This window comes from Mobula birostris, chromosome 4 (genome assembly GCF_030028105.1).
Source record: "Mobula birostris isolate sMobBir1 chromosome 4, sMobBir1.hap1, whole genome shotgun sequence".
In the NCBI taxonomy this organism is placed as follows: domain Eukaryota; kingdom Metazoa; phylum Chordata; class Chondrichthyes; order Myliobatiformes; family Myliobatidae; genus Mobula; species Mobula birostris.
This window is the reverse complement of record NC_092373.1, coordinates 18,041,362-18,066,999: the sequence shown is the minus strand read 5'-3', so window position 1 is coordinate 18,066,999 and position 25,638 is coordinate 18,041,362. Positions and strand designations below refer to the sequence as shown.

The 25,638-nt window shown below is 43.4% G+C and overlaps 2 protein-coding genes across 5 annotated transcripts in view; one reads left to right on the top strand and one right to left on the bottom strand.

The window, feature by feature from the left end:
- LOC140196181 (mediator of RNA polymerase II transcription subunit 12-like protein) overlaps positions 1–25,638 on the top strand; it is a 720,072-nt gene that overhangs the window by 295,431 nt on the left and 399,003 nt on the right. The gene's annotated exons all lie outside the window — the stretch shown is intronic.
- LOC140196188 (P2Y purinoceptor 14-like) lies at positions 751–6,946 on the bottom strand. Its single transcript, XM_072254965.1, has 2 exons — positions 6,857–6,946; positions 751–1,799 (listed from the first exon to the last, which is right to left on the bottom strand). The coding sequence occupies exon 2, from the start codon at positions 1,786–1,788 to the stop codon at positions 751–753; it is 1,038 nt and encodes a 345-aa protein (XP_072111066.1). The 5' UTR covers positions 1,789–1,799; positions 6,857–6,946.

Sequence of the window (25,638 nt, the reverse complement as noted above, 5' to 3'; positions counted from 1 at the left end):
ACTCCATCTGCCACCACTCTGCCCAGCTGACTCCTGCCCCTCTAAAGACTTGGGGAACAACCTTGGCTCTTGGGGGCTCCATCAATTTTTGTGCTGTCGGTAAATTTACTAGTTGTACCCCCTACTGCTGACCACCCTCCATATGGCCTTTCTTCCCAATTTATTTTTGATGCTGTGAGCAGGTTCCTGGGAAAATGACTGCAACAAGGATTATCTTCAGAAGGAACTTTCTTCATTCTGTAATTGTTTTACCTCACTGCACTGTGTAATGATTTGATCTGTATGAACAGCAAGACAAGCCTTTCATTGGTGATACTGTCTTGGTCATTGATGCAAATGGCACATTTCACTGTTTTGATGTTTTGAGGTACATGTGACAAATAAAGCGAATCAATCTAACTACCAACCTGCACATCTTAGAGATATGAGGGGGAATTAGAATAAAGATGAGGAGGAATTTCTTTAAATCACAGTGAATCTGTGGAATTCATTGTCTCAGATAGCAGTGGAGGCCAAATCATTGTGTATATTTAAAGCGGAGGTTGATAGGTTCTTGATTAGTAAGGGTATCAAAGGTTACGGGAAAAGAGGAGGAGAATTGTGTTGAAAGGAATAATAAATCAGCCATGAGTGAGTGGCAGATCAGACTCAATGGGCATAATGAACTAATTCTGCTCCTATGTCTTATGGCCTTACGGTTAAACACTGTAAAAGACTGCGAGGCCAGAATTGTGCACATTCCGTACCTTCCTAAATTGGGATGGAATGAATAGCCTCTTGCTGTTGATGTGTGGCATTATCAGGCACACTAATTTCATTGGGCTCCTGAACCTTTGTGTCCAGACCTAACTTTGCCCTAAATGCCTTGCAAAATAGGAAATAGATGACCGGATCGAAGCATGCATTGAGTGTTGACAGCAAGAGGCAAGATTCATTAACATAGTATAAAACCCTTTTCCAATCACAGTTTGTAATGACATCTGTCTGGCTTAACAAGTAAGGAAGTTTTGTAATGTGATATGGTACAAAACAAATAAAGAACACAGCCAGCAGGATTAGGATGTTGTTCTTTGCCTTGGCATGCATCTTCAGCGACTGCAAGAAAGTCGACACATGGAGCTGACTTGAGATCTGTGAGTAACAGTAACCAACTCCGGCCAGCACAAGGAAGAAGGTCACCAAACCTGTAAGGTGGGTGAACAAGTAAATGGCCTTATGTTCCTTTTGGACTTTCTGACAAATTTGAGGGCTATCTCTTTGTAGGTTGCTACCCTTGTTTGTCAGAATTACAAACAGCAACCCAAAGAGGAGGAGAATGCTCCAGGTTACCAGGGAGAGGCGCTTAGCAGTCCTCAGGTTTTGAAAAGCGTGGCTGTTGAGAGGTCTGACAATCTTCAGGTATCTGGTGGCTGCAATGAAACCCAGGAATAAAACACTGGAGTACACGTTCAAATAGAAGAGGGATGCTGTAAAGCCGCAGTAAATTTTGTTCAGGTGTAGGGAGGGCTTGCTGGCCCTGAGGATCTTTATCGGCAGTGAGAGGACCAGCAAGCTGTCAGCTATGACCAGGTTCTTCAGGTAGATGATGATGTTGTTGGTACTGGGAATGTGACAGAAGTACACGTAGAATGCAAGGCCATTGAGAATGACTCCGATTACACAAATAATCACATAGGCTATGATCTGAAATGTCACAAAACCTTGCCAAGTAATGTTGCAGTTGAAGGTAGTTTCATTCTCTGCTGTAGTTCCGTTTGGAGCTGGGTCGATTTCTTTCAAAGCTGCCATGGGTGCACCTACTGTATATATTGATGATGAAATAGGTTAGTTTAAGATTCTGTTGAGACAGTGATCATCACTGCTTACTGTAATATCTTACTTTGTTCCAACATTAGAGGCAATTTGACCTGTAGAAATTATGCTAACTCTCAGCAGCACAATCAGTCACATTTCCCCCCAACTAACTTCCCTGTAACCTCTTCTCACAAATGCTTATCATCTCCCCTCTGATTCTCCAGTGAGTCACCAAGAGTAATTTAGAGTGGCCAATTAATCATCATCAAGGACACCCACCATCTTGACCATGTGTGACGTATGGATCTATTTCTTTTAGAGCAATGACCCCCACCTCTTAGCACTACGTATTTATCTGTTGTCTGCGCATGCGCTGTTGTCTATGCATGCACATTGTTCTTCCCCCCTCCCCCCTCCCCCCTCCCCCCTCCCCCCTCCCTCTCCCCCTCTCCCCCTCTCCCCCCCCCCCACAATGTGAATATACCAGTTAGAGCCAACTTCTGGGGGCATGCTTTTATTTAGTTGATATATAGTCCTGCACAGACACAACAAATTGGTGTCAAGTACAAGTCTGAATGTCAGAAAATATCACAAACTGCACCAACAGTTACAGGACGAAACACTGAGAGTTAGACAGCACAAGAAGGGCATCCCAGACGCTAACAAATGTGCGAGTACAGTGCATGGTAACAGTGAAAGATGCGCTGAATTTAAAGTGAAAATAACGTGGTGATGGCTTCAGCCAAGAAAGTTAACAAATTTGATAGCACTAGTGAAAGCTGGGAGTCATATATCGAGAGGGTGGACAATATTGAGGAGAAAAAGAAAGCCCTTATGCTTTTTAGCTTAATGGGCCTAAGAACGTACAGTCTCTTATACAACCTAGTAACCCCTGCAAAGCTAGCAAGCAAAGACGTTTGATGAAATTGTCACAATTTTACAAAATCACTTGAGCCCTAAACTACTGCAATATCTGAGAGATTTAGATTATACAAAAGGAACCAGTCAAAAGGTAAAAGCATTTCTGAATACATTGCAGAAAAGCGCAAATTTCCCCTTTTCTATGACTTTAGAGATGGACTTTCTGATGCATTAAGGGACGGGCTTGTATGTGGCATGCATAATCAAAGCACTTAAATAAGGCTGCTGACAAAAAGAGACCTAACCTTAGACCGTGGCAATATCATTAGACACTGCAGCAAAGGATGCAGCAGAACTACAGGAAAAAAGGTTAGAATGTGAAATGCACAATATGTCCCTGTATGGTGCAAAAATCCAAAAATGCTATGGATGTGGTAAATCCTCCCATGATGTAAGTGACTGTTGGTTCAAAGAAAAAGTCTGCAGGAATAGTCACAGACAAGGTCACAGAGAGGGAATGTGCAAGGCAGACAAAAAGCACAACCGAGTGAAAAGTCCCAAACACAAAACTAAGCAATGCATAAAGTTACTGAATGTAAAACAGAACCAGACAACATAGGGTCTGACAAAGGTGAACTGTCATGCCTAGAACTGCATAGTATAACTGAAGCAGATCACAAAATCATCTGGATCACAATAAATGTGTCCGGGTGTAAAACTGAAAGTGGAGCGGAATACAGGGTTAGTTTTGTCCATAATTCCAGAGGCTGATTACAACAGACTGTTTTCTAAGATACCATTAGAGAAGACTTCAGTAATGCTAAAGATTTACACCGGCCGAAAAGTGTCTCCCAAAGGCAAACAAAGTAACTGTGACTTTTGGCAGTGGTCCCCAACCACCGGACCGCAAAGCACGTGCTACCGGGCCGCAAGGAAACAATATGATTTGGTGGTATGAAACAATATGAGTCAGCTGTACCTTTCCTCATTCCCTGTCACGCCCACTGTTGAACTTGAATGCATGCGAAGTCATCAGTCGGTCATTAACCTACAACTACTCGATGAGTGAAAAACAAACGTCGCTTGAGAGTTTCTTTGGAAGAAGTGGTAGGGGACATAAAAGGCCTAACGATGATGATAACGCAGAGACTGCAAAAAAAAAAGAAAACTTCCTTCAACAGAAAATACGACAAATCGTACATAAAATATGGCTTTATTGCGACCAGTGACTCGCATGCTCCAAGCCCCCGTCTGTGATACGTGGAGACAAGCTGTCTATTGAGGCAATGAAGCCCTCAAAACTGCTTCGGCATCTTCAGTCCAAGCACCCTGCACCTAAAGACAAACCCGTTGAGTTTTTTGAGCAGAAAGAACACGAGCAAGCGGGACACAAACAAGTGCTGAGAGCCACCACCTCCACAAATGCTGCTGCTCCGAGAGCATCGTACTTAATGGCTAGCCGTATTGCTAAGGCTAAGAAGCCTTTCACTGTTGGTGAAGAACTGATTCTGCCTGCTGCCAAGGACATGTGCCGTGAACTGTTGGGAGAAGCTGCATTTAACAAGATGGCACAGGTTTCTCTTTCAGCTGTCACAGTTTCAAGGAGAATGGATGACAAAGCGGGGGACATCGAAGTACAGCTGTTGGAACTGCTTAACGAGTCACCATGGTGTGCTATCCAGGTCGACGAGTCTACCGATGTCAACAACAAGGCAATACTGCTGGTTTATATGCGATATATATTTCAAGATGACGTGCACAAGGATATGTTGTGTGCACTGCCACTGCCAACTAACACAACTGGGGCAGAACTATTCAAGTCCTTGAACGACTACACGTCAGGCAAACTGGGCTGGTCATTCTGTGTTGGAATATGCACAGACAGGGCTGCAGCTATGACTGGATGGCTGTCTGGTTTCACTACCTGAGTCAAAGTGGTTGCTCCTGAATACCAGTCTACACACTGTGTCACACACAGGGAAATGCTGGCTAGTCGAAAAATGTCACCTGATCTTAACAGCGTATTGAGTGACGTTGTTGAAATTATCAATCCATCAAAGCAAAAGCCCTTAACTCACAAACATGAGGAAACCTGCAGATGCTGGAAATTCAAGCAACACACACAAAATGCTGGTGGAATGCAGCAGGCCAGGCAGCATCTATAGGAAGAGATACAGTCGATGTGTTAGGCCAAGACCCTTCATCAGGACTAACTGAAAGAAGAGATTTGAAAGTGGGAGGGGGAGATCCAAAATGATAGGAGAAGACGGGAGGGGGAGGGATGGAGCTAAGAGTTGGAAAGTTGATAGGTAAAAGAGATACAAGGCTGGAGAAGGGAGAGGATCATGGGATGGGAGGCTTAGGGAGAAAGAAAGGGGGGAGGGGAGCACCAGAGGAAGATGGAGAGCAGGCAAGGAGTTATAGTGAGAGGGACAGGGGGAGAAAAAAGAGAGAGAGAAAGGGAAAAAAAAATAATAAATAAATAAGGGATAGGGTAAGAAGGGGAGGAGGGTCACTAATGGAAGTTACAGAAGTCAATGTTCATGCCATCAGGTTGGAAGCTACCCAGATGGAATATAAGGTGTTGTTCCTCCAACCTGAATGTGGCTTCATTTTTACAGTAGAGGAGGCCATGGATAGACATATCAGAATGGGAATGGGACGTGGAATTAAAATGTGTGACCTCTGGGAGATCCTGCTTTCTCTGGCGGACAGAGCGTAGGTGTTCAACGAAATGGTCTCCCAGCCTGCGTCGGGTCGTCTTAACTCACGTCTGTTTGAGCAGCTTTGCGAGGAAATGAAAGCAGAGCACAAACGCCTTCTCCTACACATTGAAGTCAGGTGGCTATCAAGGAGGAGATCCCTGGCCAGGGTTTTTGAGTTAAGAGAGCCGCTACAGTGATTTCTTTCAGGAAAAAAGTCACCACTGGCAGCACACTTCAGTGACGAGGAGTGGATAGCAAAACTCGCTTATCTGTGTGACATCTTCAACCTGCTCAATGAACTCAATTTGTCACTTCAGGGGAGAATGACAACTGTCTTCAAGTTGGCAGATGAAGTGCCTGCTTTCAAAGCCAAACTGAAACTGTGGGGACGGTAAGTGGACAGGGGGCATATCTGACATGTTCCCAACATTAGCTGGGATCTTGGGAGAGACTGAGGCTGCACCGTCCTTCTCACAGCTGTTGCGAGATCACCTACCTTTGCTGTCGACAGAATTCGAGCGTTACTTCCCAAACGCAAATGACCCAAGATGTGCAAAGGAATGGGTCCATAACCCATTTGTGAATGTTCCCAGTGAATCATCCATGTCAGCGCGGGAAGAGGATCAACTCCTCGAGCTTGCAAATGACAGTGGGCTGAAAAGCATGTTTGACATAACATCTCTGCCGGCATTCTGGATCAAAGTCAAGGCTGAATATCCTGAGATAGCCATGAAAGCACTGAAAACGTTGCTTCCATTTCCAACGTCATATCTCTGTGAAGTGGGGTTTTCTGCAATGACTGCAATGGAAACTAAATTGCAGAATAGACTGGACATAAGGAACCCCCTTTGAGTATCACTGTCTCCCATTACCCCTCGATGGGACCGTCTTGTTGCGCTGTGTGTTTAATATCCAAACGTTACTTAAAATGTTACAATGCTATTGACTTATAAGTGAATTATCACGATATTCATGCGAGGAAAATATGCGCAATACCCGCCCCCCCCCCCCGCTACCCTCACTGACGCATGGCACAGTTAGCAAAATTGTTTTCCCATGCCTAATAGTGGATTCTGCTGTAAACACACAAGACCTTGATTTTGTGATCTTGAACTTAATATTAAACACTTCTTAAGCAACTATCTCTTACTTCCACGACCAGAAGACATAGAGGTATAGTTAGGCAGTTGGTCCATTGTGTCTGCTCCGTAGTGATGTTAGGATTTATTATCACTCTCAATCCCATTCTCTTGCCTTCTCCCCTTAACCATTGACACCCTTACCAATCAAGAACCTGACATCCTCCTCTTTAAATATACCCAGTGACTTCGCCTCCACAGCCCTCTGTGGCAATGAATTCTGCTGATATACCACTCTCTGGTTAAGGAAGTTCCTCTTCATTTCAGTTCTGAAGGGACATTCCCCTATTCTGAATCTTCTCTATGTATAAATTGCTTTGTTAGTGATTACTGACAAGTATTAAGCAGAAAACGCACCTGCATTCCCAAGCGGACGAGGCGAACCTGTTGGTACAATGGAAAACTGAATTCCTCTTCCGCTTTAGCTTGGGGACGTTGGAAGAAATCTTTGCACCGTTAGAAGAAGCACTTGTGACTTTAATGTCTGGTTGATCAATGCACAAAATGAATAGCACAGTCTGCTAGAATTTGTTTTCTTTTAAACTGGGGCCAATCTAACCATAACGCTCACTTCTGGTCAATGCAGTACTTTGTGCATAAACCACTTCCTGGCTGTTCTGTTCTCAGTATCTCAACTTTGCACTTCTCTACCAAGTAAAGTTTCTCATGGTGGGATACTTTTTTGCAATAATCAGCCAACTACAGTTCTAATTAAATCTGTTACCAAGGTACATTTTATAAAACATCAAATTGCCTGGCCAAAGTAGAGTCCCATTTTCATAACGTGGAAATAGTTTATTCGGCCCATTGAGTTCGCACTCTCCATTGATCACTTTTTTACACTAATCCTGTGCTATTAGGGACAAGGGACATTCCTCATTTGATTGGACAAGATGGGGCAGGAGCTAGTTGTTGAGTTGATGGGTTTGTAGTTTATGCAGAGGAGCATGCGTTCTGCAGTCTACAGTGGACCTATCTGAGCTCTTGGCCCTCAGTGTCATTCTTAATGAGAAACAAGATAAAGATTAGTTTTACTTGTCACATGTACGTTGAAACATATTGTGTCATTGTTTGCGATGTGCCGGGGAAGCCCCCAGTCCAGTATAGCTGATCCCCTAGTAGCTCAATTGACAAGCTGCTCTAAAGAGCCATCTTGTAGGCATTCAACAAACTCACCTTCTTGCCAATCCATTACCAACCTGATTTTCCCAATCTACCTGCAAGATAAAATCTCCCAAGACTATCATAACATTGTCTTTTCGATACACCTTTTCTCTTTGCCATTGTAATCTGTAGTCCACATCTCAGCTACTGCTTGGAAGCCTGTATATTACTCCCATCAATGTCCTTTACCCTTGCAGTTTCTTAACTCATCCCACAAAGATTGAACGACTTGGGTAGCAGCAGTACCTGCGTGGAAGAAAGGCCTGGCAATCCATATATGTCCACGAAAACTCTATGGACAGCTACAGTATCCATAGGGTAACCATGAGTTGACAATGACTCAATGGTACTAACAGTTAAACAACAACAAGGCTCAACAAAAACAACAACTCAGCTTTTCTTGTTCTCTATATTTATTTAACATGTATTTCTTTGTTCCGCTGCTCTAAAGTTAACGAATTTTACGACATTTGTGGTGATATTAAACCTGATTCTGATTCTGTTACCTTCTCCAGAAGAGATCCCAATGATCCCGAAAACTGAAACCCTGCCCCCTGCATCATTTCCTCAGCCACCCACTCATCTGTACTGTCATTCCGTTCCTGCCCTGACTAGCACATGGTACTGGGCGTAAACGAGAGATTACTACCTAGGAGGTTCTGTTCTTGAGCCTCTTCCCTAAGTCTCTGTACTCACTGTGCTCACCTCTTCTCCCTTTCTACCTGTGTCATTGATGCCAATGTGCATCATGACCTTTGGCTGCTCACCTTCCCTCTTGAGAACATTTGGCAGTTACTCTGAGACATCTTTGACCCTTACATCCAGGAGGCAACGCACCCACCAGGCCTCTTTTTCACAGCTGCAGAATCTCATGTCCACCCCCCCCACACCCCTAACTATTGAGTCTCCTATCACTATCACTCTACCTGACTTTAATGTTCTCTACTGAGCCTCAGAGTCAGCCACAGTGCCATTGGCCAAGCTGCTACTGCTGTGCCCAGATAGGTTACTGCCCCCCCCCATCAGTTACCGCAATCACATCACGGCGCCTGTGATCACTAACCAGATTTGATTCCTGCTGTTTTCTGCCAGGAGTTTGCATGTTCTGCCCGTGACCACAAGGGCTTCCTCTGGGTGCTCTGGTTTCCTCCTGTGTTCCAAAGAAGTGCAGTTAGGAATAATGAGCTATGGGCAAGATAAGTTGGTAACAGTATGAAGAGGGCATGTGCTGGGTGGTGGACACCTTTAATGATGGATGCCACCTTCCTAAGGCACCACTCCTTGAAGATGTCTTGGATACTACGGAGCCTAGTACCCATGATGGAGCTGACTAATTGTACCAGTTTCTGCATCTTACTTTGATTGTTGTGCGGTAGGATCCCCCCATACTAGATGGTGAGGCAGCCAGTCAGAATGCTGTCCATAGTACATTGGTAGAAGTTTTCAAATTCTTCAGTTGACAGCCCAAATCTCCTCAAACTCCTAAGGAACTATAACTCCTAATGAAAGATATGAAGGCATTCTATCTGTACGCTTAACAGCTTGGTATGCCAAAAGCTCAGCCCAAAATGCTACAGAGAGTTGTGGATGCAGTTCTGCACATCAGCGAATCTAGCCTCTCCTCCACGGACTCTGGTGTAAACGAGAGATAACAGTAGATATTGAACCGTTGGAAAATGACACTGGAGTGGAGGTAATGGTGGACAAAGAAACGGCAGACAGACAGTCCATGAATCTATGAACACTACCTGACTATTTGCTCTCTTTTTACACTACTTTTTTTATATTTCCTCTTGGTTTTCTATGTATTGCCTTGCCGTGCTGCCACAAAACAACAAATTTCTTGACTTTAATCACAGATAGCAAACCAGATTCTGACTCTGATACTATCTACCCACACTGATAAGACAGTGGGAGTTGTTCACGTTATCCAGAATCTCACGTTGATCCTGGTGTTGCTGTATAGCAGGGAAAGAATGAGAGATGATCTGTCCCTAGTGGATATTAATGGTGGGGCTCCATTTTCTCATGTGTCACTGGTGCCTTGAAGTTTACCCACTAAATTTGAGTCAATGCAAGAGTCACCGCTGTACTACAGTTGAGGTTGGACTGGTCTTCGCATTGGTTGAAGGTTCAACCGAAATTGATCGTCAAGGTACATGGTTGTCACCTATTGAGATTCAGTTTCTTGCAGGTGTTCACAGTAAAACAAAGAAATAAAATAGGAACAATGAAAAAATACGCACACTTAAAGATAGACAAACAAACAATGTGCATGAGAAGTCAGGCTGTGCAAATGAAACAGAATGCGAGAGATGAGCAAACAAAGAATACTAAAAGCATGAATTGTAGTGACTTTGAAAATGAGTCTGTAGGTTGTGGATTCAGTTCAGTGTTAAGGTGAGTGAAATTAGTTCAGGAGCCTGATAATTAAGTGGTAATAACTGTTCCTGAACCTGGTGATGTGGGACCTGAGGCTTCTGTACCACTTTCCCAATGGCAGCAGTGAGAAGAGAGCATGGCCTGGAGGCTGGGAGTCCTTAATGATGGACGCTGCTTTCCTGTGGCAATGTTCCTTATAGATGAACATTGAATTCTCCAACTTCCGGTAATTCCCTCCCCCTCCCTTCCCCTATCCCAGTTTCACTCTGCCCCTCCCCCAGCTGTCTACTACCTCCCTCATGGTTCTGCCTCCTTCTACTACCCATTGTGTTTTCCCCTATTCCTTCTTCACCTTTCCTGCCTATCACCTCCCCGCTTCCCCTCCCCAACCCCTTTATCTTTCCCTTTACTGGTTTTTCATCTGGAACCTACCAGCCTTCTCCTTCCCACCCTCCCCCCATCTTCTTTATAGGGCCTCTGCCCCTTCCCTCTTCAGTTCTGACGAAGGGTTCCAGCTCGAAATGTCGACTGATCATTTCCATGGATGTTGCCCGACCTGCTGAGTTCCGCCAGCGTGTTGTGATTGTTACTTCCTTATAGATGAGCTCAATGGTGGTAGCACATTTCCTCAAATGAAACAAAAATTAATCTGCATGAAGTAAAACTTGCCTTTCACTTGTGTGGCACCTGAGTTTGTCAACTTACTGTTTTAAAAGGAACATTTCCTATCTTCTTTCTGTGTCAAATCTTTGTGGCACATGAAGCCAGTTCAATGGGTTATTCCAATTCATCCAGATCTCAAGAAATTATAGTAACTTTATTTGCATTTGCTGGAAAAAGGCACCTGCTTTTCAAAGATTTTACAGATTTAATGATGCTTTATTTATCAAATGTACATGAAAACGTACAGTGAAATGCAGCATTTGGGTGAACAACCACATACACAGTCTTTAGAACTGTGCTGGGGGAAGTCCATAAGTGCTGCCAATATAGCATACCCACAAGTTACTAATCCTTTGTCTTACTAACCGTATGTCTTTGGAATGTGGGAGGAAACTGGAGCAACTGGAGGAAACCCACGTGGCCATGAGCAGAACGTACAAGCAGCTTACGGACTGCGAAGGGAATTAAACCTCGATCTTTGAGGTGGCACTGTAAAGCATTGTGCTAACCACTACACTACTGAGCCATCCTACAACCTTTCCACAGGAGTGGAATGACTTTTATTGTGAACTGCAAATATTTTATTGTTGTATCAAATAATGAGGTGATTGTGAAACTCCTAGGAATCTGCCACCATAGGCTGCATTGAAGTGAATTTATAATACCATTTATGCATTGGAGAGTAATAGATACAGGGAGGGGAATTGTGGGAGTGGGCTGGAGATACGTCTCTACCAGATGCTCTTTCTCTCTGCTAGCCTGCAGGTCAACCTTGGGCAAGGTGTAGCACTTGCAAAGCCCTCTTACCGCTTCCTCCCCCCCCCCCCCCCCAAATCAGGGTCATGTGAAGCCATGGGAGCAGGTGGTGGATAGCCGTATGAGGAGCTGGTGCATATCATAAGTCTTGGTTTATGTGATCACCGATGCCAGGCATACAAAGTCTGAAAAGTATTGGTAATGGCTTGGGTCACCAGTCTTGTAAAGACACTACCCAGAAGGCAGCAATAGCAGACCAGTTCTGTAGAAAAATTTGCCAAGAACATTCATGATTATGGATAAGACCATGATCGCCCACGTCATGCAACATGGCTGATAATGTTGATGGTGATGAAAGGAATTGAAGGTTATGTTGAATTAAGAGGGTTAGGCTTTTTAAGGTATTGGTCTGTCTGCACTTGGAGCTCTGTGAGCAGATTTGGGCCCCATATCTAAGAAAAGATTGGAGGGAGTCCAGAGCAGCTTCATGAGAATTATACCAGGAGTGAAGGGCTCATGTATAAAGAGCATTTGGTGGCTCTGGGGTTGTACTCAGTGTAATTTAGAAGAATAAGGGGAAATCTCATTTAAACCTATTGAATATTGAAAGGCCTAGATTGAGTGGATGTGGAGAGGATGTTTCTTGTAGTAGGGGGAGTCTAAGACCAGAGGGCACAACCTCATTAAAAAAAAAAGGGTGTCCCTTTTGAAGAGGAATACTTAGTGCAGAATTTGATAGGTTCTTGATTAGTAAGGGTGTCAAACGCTATGGGAAGAAGGCAGAAAAAATGGGGTCGGGAGGGCTAATAAATCATCCATGAAGGAATGGTGGAGCAGAAATGATGGACGGAATTATCTGTCTCTGCTCCTATGTCTTATGGTCTTTTGGTATTAATATCACTGATGCATTTGAAAATTATAGATAAAGGTGGAAGGAATTAAAGTTTATGTCAACAGTTTTTGATGGATAGGAAGTGGATAATTGACATTGATACGGACCTGTTTCTCATTTGTTGATGAGAGTAACACTAAATAGTAGTCAACAGGATGGTTGTGGTAGAAATTTTGACCGGATGGCACTTCAACAAGTTGATGGGACAGAGGGGTTGAAAGAATACACTTTTACATTTTTTGTTTTTATTCTTGACTGTGGGAATACCTTGAAGAAAAAGAAGCATTTTCAACATTATGTCCATAAGGCAGCTAAGTCTTTTCAATGTGGTTCAACGCAAGACTTTTTAAATTTCCTTTTTCAAGTAAAGAATATCTTCCTACCTGTCCGCAGGATTCAAAAATTTTCTTTGTTCATGACCAGTTGTGGTTTTGCTACGGAAAAAATCCTTTTTTGTAATTATGACTGACTATTGATACGGGCAATTGCATCATTGTGGGTGGAGATGGAAATAACAAGAACTCTCCTAGTGAGGTATTACTCTCTGCATACAACCTGTACCATTTATGGCTCAATCTTGGGGACAGAATCAGTGGCTCCTCTTTCAGTGCATTTCAGGGTACATTTGCTGAGGAAAAAGACATTTCAACTTCTGTCTGCCAAGCTGAAAGGCCAAAATATGAAGCATTTTCTCAATTTTCTTCCTGTAGACTGCTACTTTGGCTTAGCTGAAACATGGTATCTATTGCTCTATATGAATGTTGCCTAACCCGCTGAGTTCCTCCAGCATTTTGTGTGTGTGTGTGTGTGTGTGTGTGTGTGTGTTGCTCGAGATTTCCAGCATAGAAACATAGAAAGCCTACAGCACGATACAGGCCCTTTGGCCCACAACGTTGTGCCGAACACGTCCCTACCTTAGAAATTACTAGACTTCCCCATAGCCCTCTATTTTTCTTAGCTCCATGTACCTATCCAAAAGTCTCTTAAAAGACCCTATCGTATCCGCCCCCACCACTGTTGCCGGCAACTCATTCCACGCACTCACCACTCTCTGCGTAAAAAACTTACCCCTGGCATCTCCTCTGAACCTACTTCCAAGCACCTTAAACCTGTGTGCTCTTGTGGCAACTATTTCATTTCAGCCCTGGGAAAAAGCCTCTGACTATCCACATGGTCAATTCCTCTCATCTTATACACCTCCATCAGGTCACCACTCATCCTCCGTCGCTCCAAAGAGAAAAGGCTGAGTTCACTCAACCTGTTTTCATATGGCATGTTCCCCATTCCAGGCAACATCCTTATACATTTTCTCTGCACCCTTTCTATGGTTTCCACATCCTTCCTGCAGTGAGGCGACCAGAACTGAACACAGTACTCCAAGTGGGGTCTGACCAGGGTCCTATATAGCTGCAACACTACCTCTCGGCTCCTAAATTCAATTCCACAATTGATGAAGGCCAATACACCGTACGCCTTCTTAACCACAGAGTCAAACAGCACAGCTGCTTTGCGTGTCCCTTGGACTCAGACTCCAAGATCCCTCTGATCCTCCACACTGCCAAGAGTTTTACCATTAATACTATATTCTGCCATCATATTTGACCTACCAAAATGAACCTCACACTTACCTGGGTTGAACTCCATCTGCCACTTCTCAGCCCAGTTTTGCATCCTATCAATGTCCTGCTGTAACCTCTGACAGCCCTTCACACTATCCACAACACCCCCAACCTTTGTGTCATCAGCAAACTTACTAACCCATCCCTCCACTTCCTCATCCAGGTCATTTATAAAAATCATGAAGCGAACGGGTCCCAGAACAGATCCCTGAGGCTCACTACTCGTGACCGACCACCATGCAGAATATGACCCGTCTACAACCACTCTTTGCCATCTGTGGGCAAGCCAGTTCTGGATCCACAAAGCAATGTCCCCTTGGATCCCATGCCTCTTTACTTTCTCAATAAGTCTTGCATGGGGTACCTTATCAAATGCCTTGCTGAAATCCATATATGCTGCATCTACTGCTCTTCCTTCATCAATGTGTTTAGTCACATCCTTAAGAAATTCAGTCAGGCTCGTAAGGCACGACCTACCATTGACAATGGCATGCTGACTATTCCTAATTGTATTATACCTCTCCAAATGTTCATAAATCCTGCCTCTTAGGATCTTCTCCATCAACTTACCAACCACTGAAGTAAGACTCACTGGTCTATAATTTCCTGGGCTATCTCTACTCCCTTTCTTGAGTAAAGGAACAACATCCTCAACCCTCCAACCCTCCAGAACCTCTCCTGTCCCCATTGATGATGCAAAGATCATCGCCAGAGGTTCAGCAATCTCCTCCCTCACCTCCCACAGTAGCCTGGGGTACATCTCATCCAGACCCAGCAACTTATCCAACTTGATGCTTTCCAAAAGCTCCAGCACATCCCCTTTCTTAATATCTACATGCTCAAGCTTTTCAGTCTGCTGCAAGTCATCACTACAATCACCAAGACCATTTTCTATAGTGAATACTGAAGTAAAGTATTCATGAAGTACCCCTGCTATTTTTTCCGGTTCCATACACACTTTCCCACTGTCACACTTGATTGGTCCTATTCTTTCAGGTCTTATCCTCTTGCTCTTCACATACTTGTAGAATGCCTTGGGGTTTTCCTTAATCCTGCCCACCAAGGCCTTCTCATGGCCCCTTCTGGCCCTCCTAATTTCCTTCTTAAACTCCTTCCTGTTAGACTTATAATCTTCTAGATCTCTAACATTACTAGCTCTCTGAACCTTTTGTAAGCATTTCTTCACTTCTTGACTAGATTTACTACAGCCTTTGTACACCATGGTTCCTGTACCCTACCATAACTTCCCTGTTTCATTGGAATGTACCTATGCAGAACTCCACATAAATATCCCCTGAACATTAGCCACATTTGTTCTCTACCTTTCCCTGTGAACATCTGTTCCCAATTTGAGCTTCCAAGTTCCTGCTTCATAATTCCCCTTAGTCCAATTAAATGCTTTTCTAGCTTGTCTGTTCCTATCTCTCTCTAATGCTATTGTAAAGGAGATAGAATTATGATCACTATCTCCAAAATGCTCTCCCACTGAGAGATCTGACACCTGACCAGGTTCATTTCCCAATACCAAATCGAGTACAGTCTCTCCTCTTGTAGGCTTATCTACATATTGTGTCAAGAAACCTTCCTGAACACACCAAACAAACCCCACTCTATCTAAACCTCTTGCTGTAGGGAGATGCCAGTCAATATTTGGGAAATTGAAATCTCCCACCACGACAACTCTTATTATTACACCTTTCCAGGATCTGTTTCCTTAACTGCTCCTCGATATCCCTGTTACTATTGGGTGGACTATATAAAAAAAAGGCATCTCTAGATGCCTTGTGTTTATGATTTGCTATTTGAATTTGCCATTGGATTCAATTTTAAAACTCAGCCTTTAGCCCAATGAAATGCTTTCTCTTTGACTAATTCTTTGCAAAGGCCATATTATTTTCACAAATATCTAATGAATGAATAGAATTGCCCTAAAAGCTCAATATTTCAAATTACTTGTTGTCCCATAGGAATAAGCTGAAAGGGGAAGGAGGTTTAGTGAGGAAAGCATCAGTGCAGTGGTGGGTGGTGATATAGATAGACTAGACTATGATGTGGGATCAGTTTGTGTGACAACAAAGGGAATGTAGGCATGGGTGGCAGTCGTATGAAGGTCCCCCAGCTTGTTGGGCCAGAACATAAATGGGAAAATATCAGAGGTGTACAAGACAGGAACTGTGATTTTCTTTGGTGCTCTTAATCCTCAAAAAGAATAGTTTGATTAACCTGTCAAGAGAAGCATGTGTGAGTAGTTTATGGAATTGATCAGGAAATGTTTCTCAGAGGAGTATGTTGGAGACCCTTCTTGGGAAAAAGGCTACTTTACGTTCTGTCTAAAAAAGATCTAAATGTTAACTTTATTTGTCATATGTACATCACAACATACAGTGAAATATGTCATTTGAATCAAATCAAGTCAGTGAGGATTGTGCCAGGCCTTGTAAGTGTTACCGGGCGTCTGACGCCAGTCTCGCATGCCCACAACTCACTAACACTAACCATATGTCTTTGGAATGTGGGATGAAACTAGGGCACCGGAGGAAAAGCCACATGGTCACAGGGAGAACGTACAAACTCCTGACAGGCAGCTGGGGGAAACAAACCCCGATCTTACAACTGCACACAAAGTGTTACACTAACTACATCTACCGTGGTGATAAGTAAGAGACTAGGGAGGTGAGGAACTCCTAAGATTAGAGATCACAGCAGAATAATATTCTAAGTGCAATTCGAGGGCAGGGACCTCTGGTTCAAAAATCAGTGTTTAGAAGTCCATAAAACAAGAGCAGGATTAGGCCATTTGGCCCCTTAATTGTGTTCTGCTATTCCTCGAGGCTGATTTATTGTCCCTCTCAACCCTATTCTCTTGCCTTCTTCCCAAAATCTTTGATGCCCTGACTAATTAAGAACCTATCAATGTCCACTTTAAATATATCCAATGACATTGTCTCCACAGCCATCCGTTGAAATGAATTCCATGGGTTCACCACCATCTGGCCAAAGAAATTCCTCCTCATCTTGAATCCTTGAATTCTGAAGCTATGAACTCTGGACCTAGACTCTCCCACTTTTGGAAACATCCTTTCCATGTTCACTCTATCCAGTTCTTTCAATATTTGGGATGTTTCAATGTGATCCCGCCCTCATTCTTGTAAACTCTAGCGAGTACAGGCTCAGAGCCATCAATGCTCCTCATATCTTAACCTTTCATCCTTGATTTTATATTCAAGTCCTCTTGAAATTAACGGTAACATTGCATTTCCCATCCTTACCACAGACTCAACCTGCACATTAACCTTTAGGGATTCTGGCATGAGAATTATGCTGATTAGGAATAGTCAGCATGGCTTTGTCATGATTAGGGATAGTCAGCATCGCTTTGTCAAAGGCAGGTCATGCTTTACGAGCCTGGTTGAATTTTTTGAGGCCATGACTAAAGACATTGATGAAGGTAGAGCCGTAGATGTAGTGTATATGGATTTCAGCAAGGCATTTGATAAGGTACCCCATTGCAAGGCTTATTGAGAAAGTAAGGAGGCATGGGGTCCAAGGGGACATGGCTTTGTGGATCCAGAACTGGCTTGCTGACAGAAGGCAAAAGGTGGTTGTAGAAAGGTCATATTCTGCATGGAGGTCGGTGACCAGTGGTGTGCCTCAGGGATCTGATCTGGGACCCCTGCTATTCATGATTTTTATAAATGACCTGGATGAGGAAGTGGAAGGATGGGTTAGTAAACTTGTTGATGACACAAGGGTTGGGGGTGTTGTGGATAGTGTGGAGGGCTGTCAGAGGTTACAGTGGGACATTGATAGGATGCAAAACTGGGCTGAGAAGTGGCAGATGGAGTTCAACCCAGATAAGTGTGAAGTGGTTCATTTTGGTAGGTCAAATACAATGGCAGAATATAGTATTAATGGTAAGACTCTTAGCAGTGTGGAGGATCAGAGAGATCTTGGGGTCTGAGTCCATAGGATACTCAAAGCTGCTACGCAGGTTGACTCTGTGGTGAAGAAGGCATACGGTGCATTGACCTTCATCAACCGTGCAATTGAGTTCAAGAGCCAAGAGGTAATATTGCAGCTATATAGGCCCCTGGTCAGACCCAACTTGAAGTATTGTGCTCAGTTCTGGTTGTCTCATTACAGGAAGGATGTGGAAACCATAGAAAGGGTGCAGAGGAAATGTACAAGGATGTTGCCTGGATTGAGGAGCATGCCCTATGAGAATAGGTTGAGTGAACTCGGCCTTTTCTCCTTGGAGCGATGGAGGAGGAGAGGTAATCTGATAGAGGTGTACAAGATAATAAGAGGCATTGATCATGTGGATAGTCAGAGGCTTTTTCCCAGGGCTGAAATGGCTAGCGTGAGAGGGCATAGTTTTAAGGTGCTTGGAAGTAGGTACAGAGGAGATGTCGGGGTAAGTTTTTTACACAGAGAGTGGTGAGTGTGTGGAATGGGCTGCTGGCGGTGGTGGTGGAGTTGGAAATGATAGGGTCTTTTCTTTCTTTTCAAATATTTTTATTATTATTATCCAAAATTAACAAGAGTACATCGAAGCAGACAACACTTACAATGTCTCAAGAAAAAAAAAGATTGTTTTAAAGATTGAAAAAATTTTTGTGACAAAAAAAGGGATTAAAAAAAACCCTACTAAAGCAAAGAAAAGTGAGAAAAAAAACCATTAGGTGTTCAGCCCTGGAGCCATGGGTCATACATAGAACATAGAACATAGAATAGTACAGCACAGTACAGGCCCTTCAGCCCACAATGTTGTGCCGACCCTCAAACCCTGCCTCCCATATAAGCCCCCACCTTAGATTCCTCCATATACCTGTCTAGTAGTCTCTTAAACTTCACTAGTGTATCTGCCTCCACCACTGACTCAGGCAGTGCATTCCACATACCAACCACTCTCTGAGTAAAAAAACCTTCCTCTAATATCCCCCTTGAACTTCCCACCCCTTATCTTAAAGCCATGTCCTCTTGTATTGAGCAGTGGTGCCCTGGGGAAGAGGCGCTGGCTATCCACTCTATCTATTCCTCTTATTATCTTGTACACCTCTATCATATCTCCTCTCATCCTTCTTCTCCCCAAAGAGTAAAGCCCTAGCTCCCTTAATCTCTGATCATAATACATACTTTCTAAACCAGGCAGCATCCTGGTAAATCTCCTCTGTACCCTTTCCAATGCTTCCACATCCTTCCTATAGTGAGGTGACCAGAACCGGACACAATACTCCAAATGTGGCCTTACCAGAGTTTTATAGAGCTGCATCATTACATCGGGACTCTTAAACTCTATCCCTCGACTTATGAAAGCTAACACCCCATAAGCTTTCTTAACTACCCTATCCACCTGTGAGGCAACTTTCAGGGATCTGTGGACATGTACCCTGAGATCCCTCTGCTCCTCCACACTACCAAGTATCCTGCCATTTACTTTGTACTCTGCCTTGGAGTTTGTCCTTCCAAAGTGTACCACCTCACACTTCTCTGGGTTGAACTCCATCTGCCAGTTCTCAGCCCACTTCTGCATCCTATCAATGTCTCTCTGCAATCTTTGACAATCCTGTACACTATCTACAACACCACCAACCTTTGTGTCGTCTGCAAACTTGCCATCCCACCCTTCTACCCCCACATCCAGGTCGTTAATAAAAATCACGAAAAGTAGAGGTCCCAGAACAGATCCTTGTGGGACACCACTAGTCACAATCCTCCAATCTGAATGTACTCCCTCCACCACCACCCTCTGCCTTCTGCAGGCAAGCCAATTCTGAATCCACCTGGCCAAACTTCCCTGGATCCCATGCTTTCTAACTTTCTGAATAAGCCTACCGTGTGGAACCTTGTCAAATGCCTTACTAAAATCCATATAGATCACATCCACTGCACTACCCTCATCTATATGCCTGGTCACCTCCTCAAAGAACTCTATCAGGCTTGTTAGACACGATCTGCCCTTCACAAAGCCATGCTGACTGTCCCTGATCAGACCATGATTCTCTAAATGCCTATAGATCCTATCTCTGAGAATCTTTTCCAACAGCTTTCCCACCACAGACGTAAGGCTCACTGGTCTATAATTACCCGGACTATCCCTACTACCTTTTTTGAACAAGGGAACAACATTCGCCTCCCTCCAATCCTCCGGTACCATTCCCGTGGACAACGAGGACATAAAGATCCTAGTCAGAGGCTCAGCAATCTCTCCTCTCACCTCGTGGAGCAGCCTGGGGAATATTCCGTCAGGCCCTGGGGACTTATCTGTCCTAATGTATTTTAACAACTCCAACACCACCTCTCCCTTAATATCAGCATGCTCCAGAACATCAACCTCACTCATATTGTCCTCACCATCATCAAGTTCCCTCTCATTGGTGAATACCGAAGAGAAGTATTCATTGAGGACCTCGCTCATTTCCACAGCCTCCAGGCACATCTTCCCACCTTTATCTCTAATCGGTCCTACCTTCACTCGTGTCATCCTTTTTTTCTTCACATAATTGAAGAATGCCTTAGGGCTTTCCTTTACCCTACTCGCCAAGGCCTTCTCATGCCCCCTTCTTGCTCTTCTCAGCCCCTTCTTAAGCTCCTTTCTTGCTTCCCTAGATTCCTCAATAGACCCAGCTGATCCTTGCTTCCTAAACCCCATGTATGCTGCCTTCTTCCTCCTGACTAGATTTTCCACCTCACTTGTCATCCATGGTTCCTTCACCCTACCATTCTTTATCTTCCTCACCGGGACAAATTTATCCCTTACATCCCGCAAGAGATCTCTAAACATCGACCACATGTCCATAGTACATTTCCCTGCAAAAACGTCATCCCAATTCACACCCGCAAGTTCTAGCCTTATAGCCTCATAATTTGCCTTTCCCCAATTAAAAATTTTCCTGTCCTCTTTGATTCTATCCTTTTCCATGATAATTATAAAGGCCAGGGAGCGGTGGTCACTGTCCCCCAGATGCTCACCCACTGAGAGATCTGTGACCTGACCCGGTTCATTACCTAGTACTAGATCTAGTATGGCATTCCCCCTGGTCGGCCTGTCCACATACTGTGATAGGAATCCATCCTGGACACACTTAACAAATTCTGCCCCATCTAAACCCTTGGAACTAATCAGGTGCCAATCAATATTAGGGAAGTTAAAGTCACCCATGATAACAACCCTGTTATTTTTGCACCTTTCCAAAATCTGCCTCCCAATACAAAAAGCTTCTAAAGATAAACATCAAACTGCCAGCAAGATAAAAAAAAATGTACCAAAAATTTACAATTAGATCATGAAGGAAATTTATCAATTAACTCAAATAATGGTAACGAGCAAATGAACCACATCTTTTCTCAGAATCAAACATCAATTCAAAGGTTCGACTTCTAATTTTCTCCAAATTAAGACATAGCATCACTTGAGAGAACCATTGTGACAAAATGGGAGCCGGCGTATCCTTCCACTTCAACAAAATGGCCCTCCAAGCTATCAATGTAACAAATGCAATAACATGTTGGTCAGACAGAGAGATACCGCGGATATTTTGAGGAATTATTCCAAAAAGCACAGTTAATTTGTTAGGATGTAAATTAATTTTAAGTGCTTTAGAAATTGTAGAAAAAACTGACTTCCAGGACTGTTCCAGTATAGAACATGACCAAAACATGTGTGTCAGTGTTGCTGTCTCAGTTTTACATTTATCGCAATAACTATTAAATGATAGGGTCTTTTAAGAGACTCCTCAATAGGTACATGGAGCTTAGAAAAATAGAGGGCTATGGGTAAGCCTAGGTAGTTTCAGGGTAAGGACATGTTTGGCACAGCTTTGTGGGCTGAAGGGCTTGTATTGTGCTGTAGGTTTTCTATGTTTCTATGTTCTCTGTTCCAGAATACCCAAGCCCCTTTGCACCTCTGATTTCAGAACTTACTCCCATTTCGAAAATAGTCTATGCTTTTATTCCTTCTGTCAAAGTTCATCACCATACTCTTACCTTTGCATATTGCACCTGCCACTTCTTTGTCCATTCCTCTAATCTGTATGAGTCCTTCTGCAGACTCCCTGCTTCCTCAGCACTGCTTTCCCCTCCATCTATCTTTGTGTTGTCTGTAAACTTGGCCACAAAGCAATCAGTTCAATCACCCAGATCATTGACATATAATGTGAAAAGAAGCGGTCCCGGTACTGACCCTGGAGTAACACTAGTTACTGGCAGCCAACCAGGTCATTCCCAGTCTTTGCCTCCTACCAGTCAACTAGGTTTTTATCCATGCTAGTATCTTTCTTATCTTCTTAAGCAGTCTTATGTGTGTCACCTTGTCAAAGACCTTTTGAAGATACAAGTGAACTACATCCACTGATTTTTCTTTGTCTATTCTGACTGTTATTTCCTCGAAGAATTCCAACAGAATTGTCGGTCAAGATTTCCTGTTAAGGAAACCATGCTGAGTTTGGCCTCCAAGTACCCTGAAAGCTCATTCCTAATAATGGACTCCAACATCTTTCCGAACATTGAAGTCAGGCTAACTGGCCTATAGTTTCCTTTCTTCTGCCTCCCTCTCTTCTTAAGGAGTGGAGTAATGCTTGCAATTTTCCACTGGTGAGAAGGTCAGAGGGAGAAAGTTTAAAGGAAATGTGCAGGGTAAGTTTTTTTTTAACACCTGGAGTGGTAGGTGTCTGGAATGGGCTGCCAGAGCTAGAGGTGGAAGTCAAAATCAAAGTAAAATTTATTATCAGAGTACATGCATGTCATCACATACAACCCTGAGATTGTTTTTCCTGTTGCCATACTTAGCAAATCTATAGAGCAGTAACTTTAAACAGGATCAATGAACAACCAACTGTGCAAATGCAGATAGAAATAAATAGCAAGAAATAATGAGCATGAAGTTGCAAAATAAGTGTCCTTAAATGAGTGTAGTTGTCCCCTTTTGTTCAAGAGCCTAATGGTTGAAGGCTATTAACTGTTCTTGAACCTGGTGGTGCGGGTCGTGGGTACCTGTACCTTCTACCTGATAGCAGCAGTGAGGAAAGAGCATGGTCTGGGTGATGAGGATCTTTGACGCTGGGTGCTGCCTTCCTATGGTAATGTTTCATGTAGATGTGCTCAATAGTTGGGAGGGTTTTACCCGTGATTTACTGGGCCGAATCCACTACCTTTTGTAGAATTTTCCACTCAGAGGCACTGGTGCTCTCATACCAGGTCATAATGCGGCCTGTCCACCACACACCTTTAGAATTTTATCAAAGGTTTTTAATGACAAGCCCAGTCTCTGCAGATCCCTGAGGAAGTACAGGCGCTGTCGTGCTGTCATATTTATACGATGGGTCCAGGACAGGTCCTCTGAGACAGTGACACCCAGGAATTTAAAGTTACTGACCCCCTCCACCTCTGATCCTCCAGTGATTACTGGCCCATGGACCTCTGGCTTTCCTCTCCTGAAGTCTACAATCAGTAAGAAACATTTAGAACAACACAGTAACGTGAAGGAATGGAAGAATATGGATCATGTGCCGGTGGATGCATTAGTTTCATTTGGAATCAGAGTCAGCAGAGACACTGTGGGCTGAAAGGCCTGTTCTTGTGCTGTACTGTTCTCTTTCAACAATAAGTCAAAGAAATGACTTCTCAGAAGCAGCACACTCCAGTTAGCGATAGACTAAGCTGATGAAGAGTGCAAAAAGGAAGCAGGAGAATAAATTGGCAAGTAATATCAAAACAAAACAAGGGTTTTGTGGAGGGTTTGAGAAAAAAACGTGGGTTGCTCATGTTCGTGATCAGCTGTAGGGTGAGATTCATAATTAATAACAAAAAACAAGGGCAGGCAATTTGATTCAAAGTATTGACTAAGTCTTCACAGTAGAAGACACTACAAAGCTCAGAATGGCAGGGTAAAGGGCGTTACAGTGGTGTGGTTAGCACAGTGCTGTACAGAAGGTAGTTGTGAGATCTGGGTTCGCTTCCTGCTGCTGTTTGTAAGGAGTTTGTACATTCTCCCTGTGACTGTGTGGGCTTCCTCTCATTGATCCAGCTTCTATAGACATACAGTTTGGGTTTGAAAAATGCAGGCATGTGAAATTATTTATAAATTTGTCCTGAAATTATTTCCTGATTCAGCAATAGGCATATTCACTTATGAATTCACGGACAGAGGAGACACCATACAGGTGTTAAGCTGCAAGAAAGCACCTTATTAGAGTTACTTAAGGCATTCGACGCAGAAAGAAAAACAACTAGTTGGTAAAGTAGCAGTACAGATGACAAACTAATGTTTATCATCCACTAAACAGGCTGATGTGCAGAATGCCCCACAAACTTTCATGCAGCCTTTTCTCTCTCGCTGTCCCCACACTCTCGTTCTCTCAATGTAGCCTTACCCTCTCGATACATTTGTCCCTATTTTCTGCAACTCTAGTACTAATACTAATGCTAAGAGAGGATTGCCCCCCTCTCCTTCTCTCACTCGCTCCTCTCTCTTCTTGCACAAGAGAATTACCTCTTTTTATACTATTCAAAACCCTTTAGTATACAAATTCAAAGCACAAAGTGCAAAGGAAATTTATAATCAAAATATATCTGTCACCATCTGCTGCCCTGAGAGTTATTTTCTTGTGGGTGTTCACAATAAATACAAAGAAGCACGACAGAATCAATAAAAAACTGCCCACAAGATGGACAAACAACCAGTGACAACAAATTGTGTGAATTCAAAAATGAAAACAAAAAACAGAATAATAGTAAATTTAATAAATATTGAGAACATGAGCTGTAAAGTCCTTGAAAGTGAATCCATAGTTTGTGGAATCTGTTCAATGTTGGAGTGAGTGAAGTTATGCCCTCTGGTTCAGGAGCCTGATGGTTGAGGGGTGATAACTGTTTCTGAACTTGGTGGGGTGAGTCCTGAGGCCCCTGTACCTTCTTCCTGATGCGGTCATGCTCTCGTCTTCCCGAAGATGAGAGCATGACCTGGGTGTAGGGGGTCCCCGACGATGGATGCTGCTTTCCTGCAACAGTGATCTGCGTGGATCTGCTCAATTGTGTGGAGGGGCTTACTCATGATGGAGTGCGCTGTATTCATTACTTTTTGTAGGATTTTCCATTCAAGGGCATTGGCATTTCCATTCCAGGCTGTGATGAAGCTAGTCAATATACTCTCCACCACACATCTATGGAAGTTAGTGTAGTGGTTAATGCAACAGTATTACAGCTTAAGGCTTCGCAGTTCAATTCTGATGCAGTCTGCAAGAAGTTTCTATGTCTTTCCCATAGGCACGTACTGTGGGTTTCCTCCGAGTGCTCTGGTTTTCTTTCTCATTCCAAAAACATACAGGTTAAATAGTTATTGTAAATTATCCTGTGATTAGGTTAGTGTTAAATAGGTGAGTTGCTGAGTGGTGCAACTCGTTGAAACTGAAGGGCCTGTTCCACGCCATGTCTCTAAATAAAAATAACATTTTTAATTTTTAAAAAAAGATGTTTGTCAAAGTTTTTTACTTATTTAGAAATAGAGCGTGAAACAGACTCTTCTGGCCTAATTAACCTAACCACAGGACAATTTGCAATGAGTAATGAACCTACAAACTGGTATGTGGGAGGAAACTGGAGCACCCAGAGGAAGCCCAAGAGATCACGGGAAGGATGTACAAACTTCCTAAAACGTTTTGGAATTG

Bases quoted from the DNA above. Each gene is read 5' to 3' on its own strand.
- LOC140196188 (XM_072254965.1), bottom strand. From the start codon at position 1,788: ATGGCAGCTTTGAAAGAAATCGACCCAGCTCCAAACGGAACTACAGCA.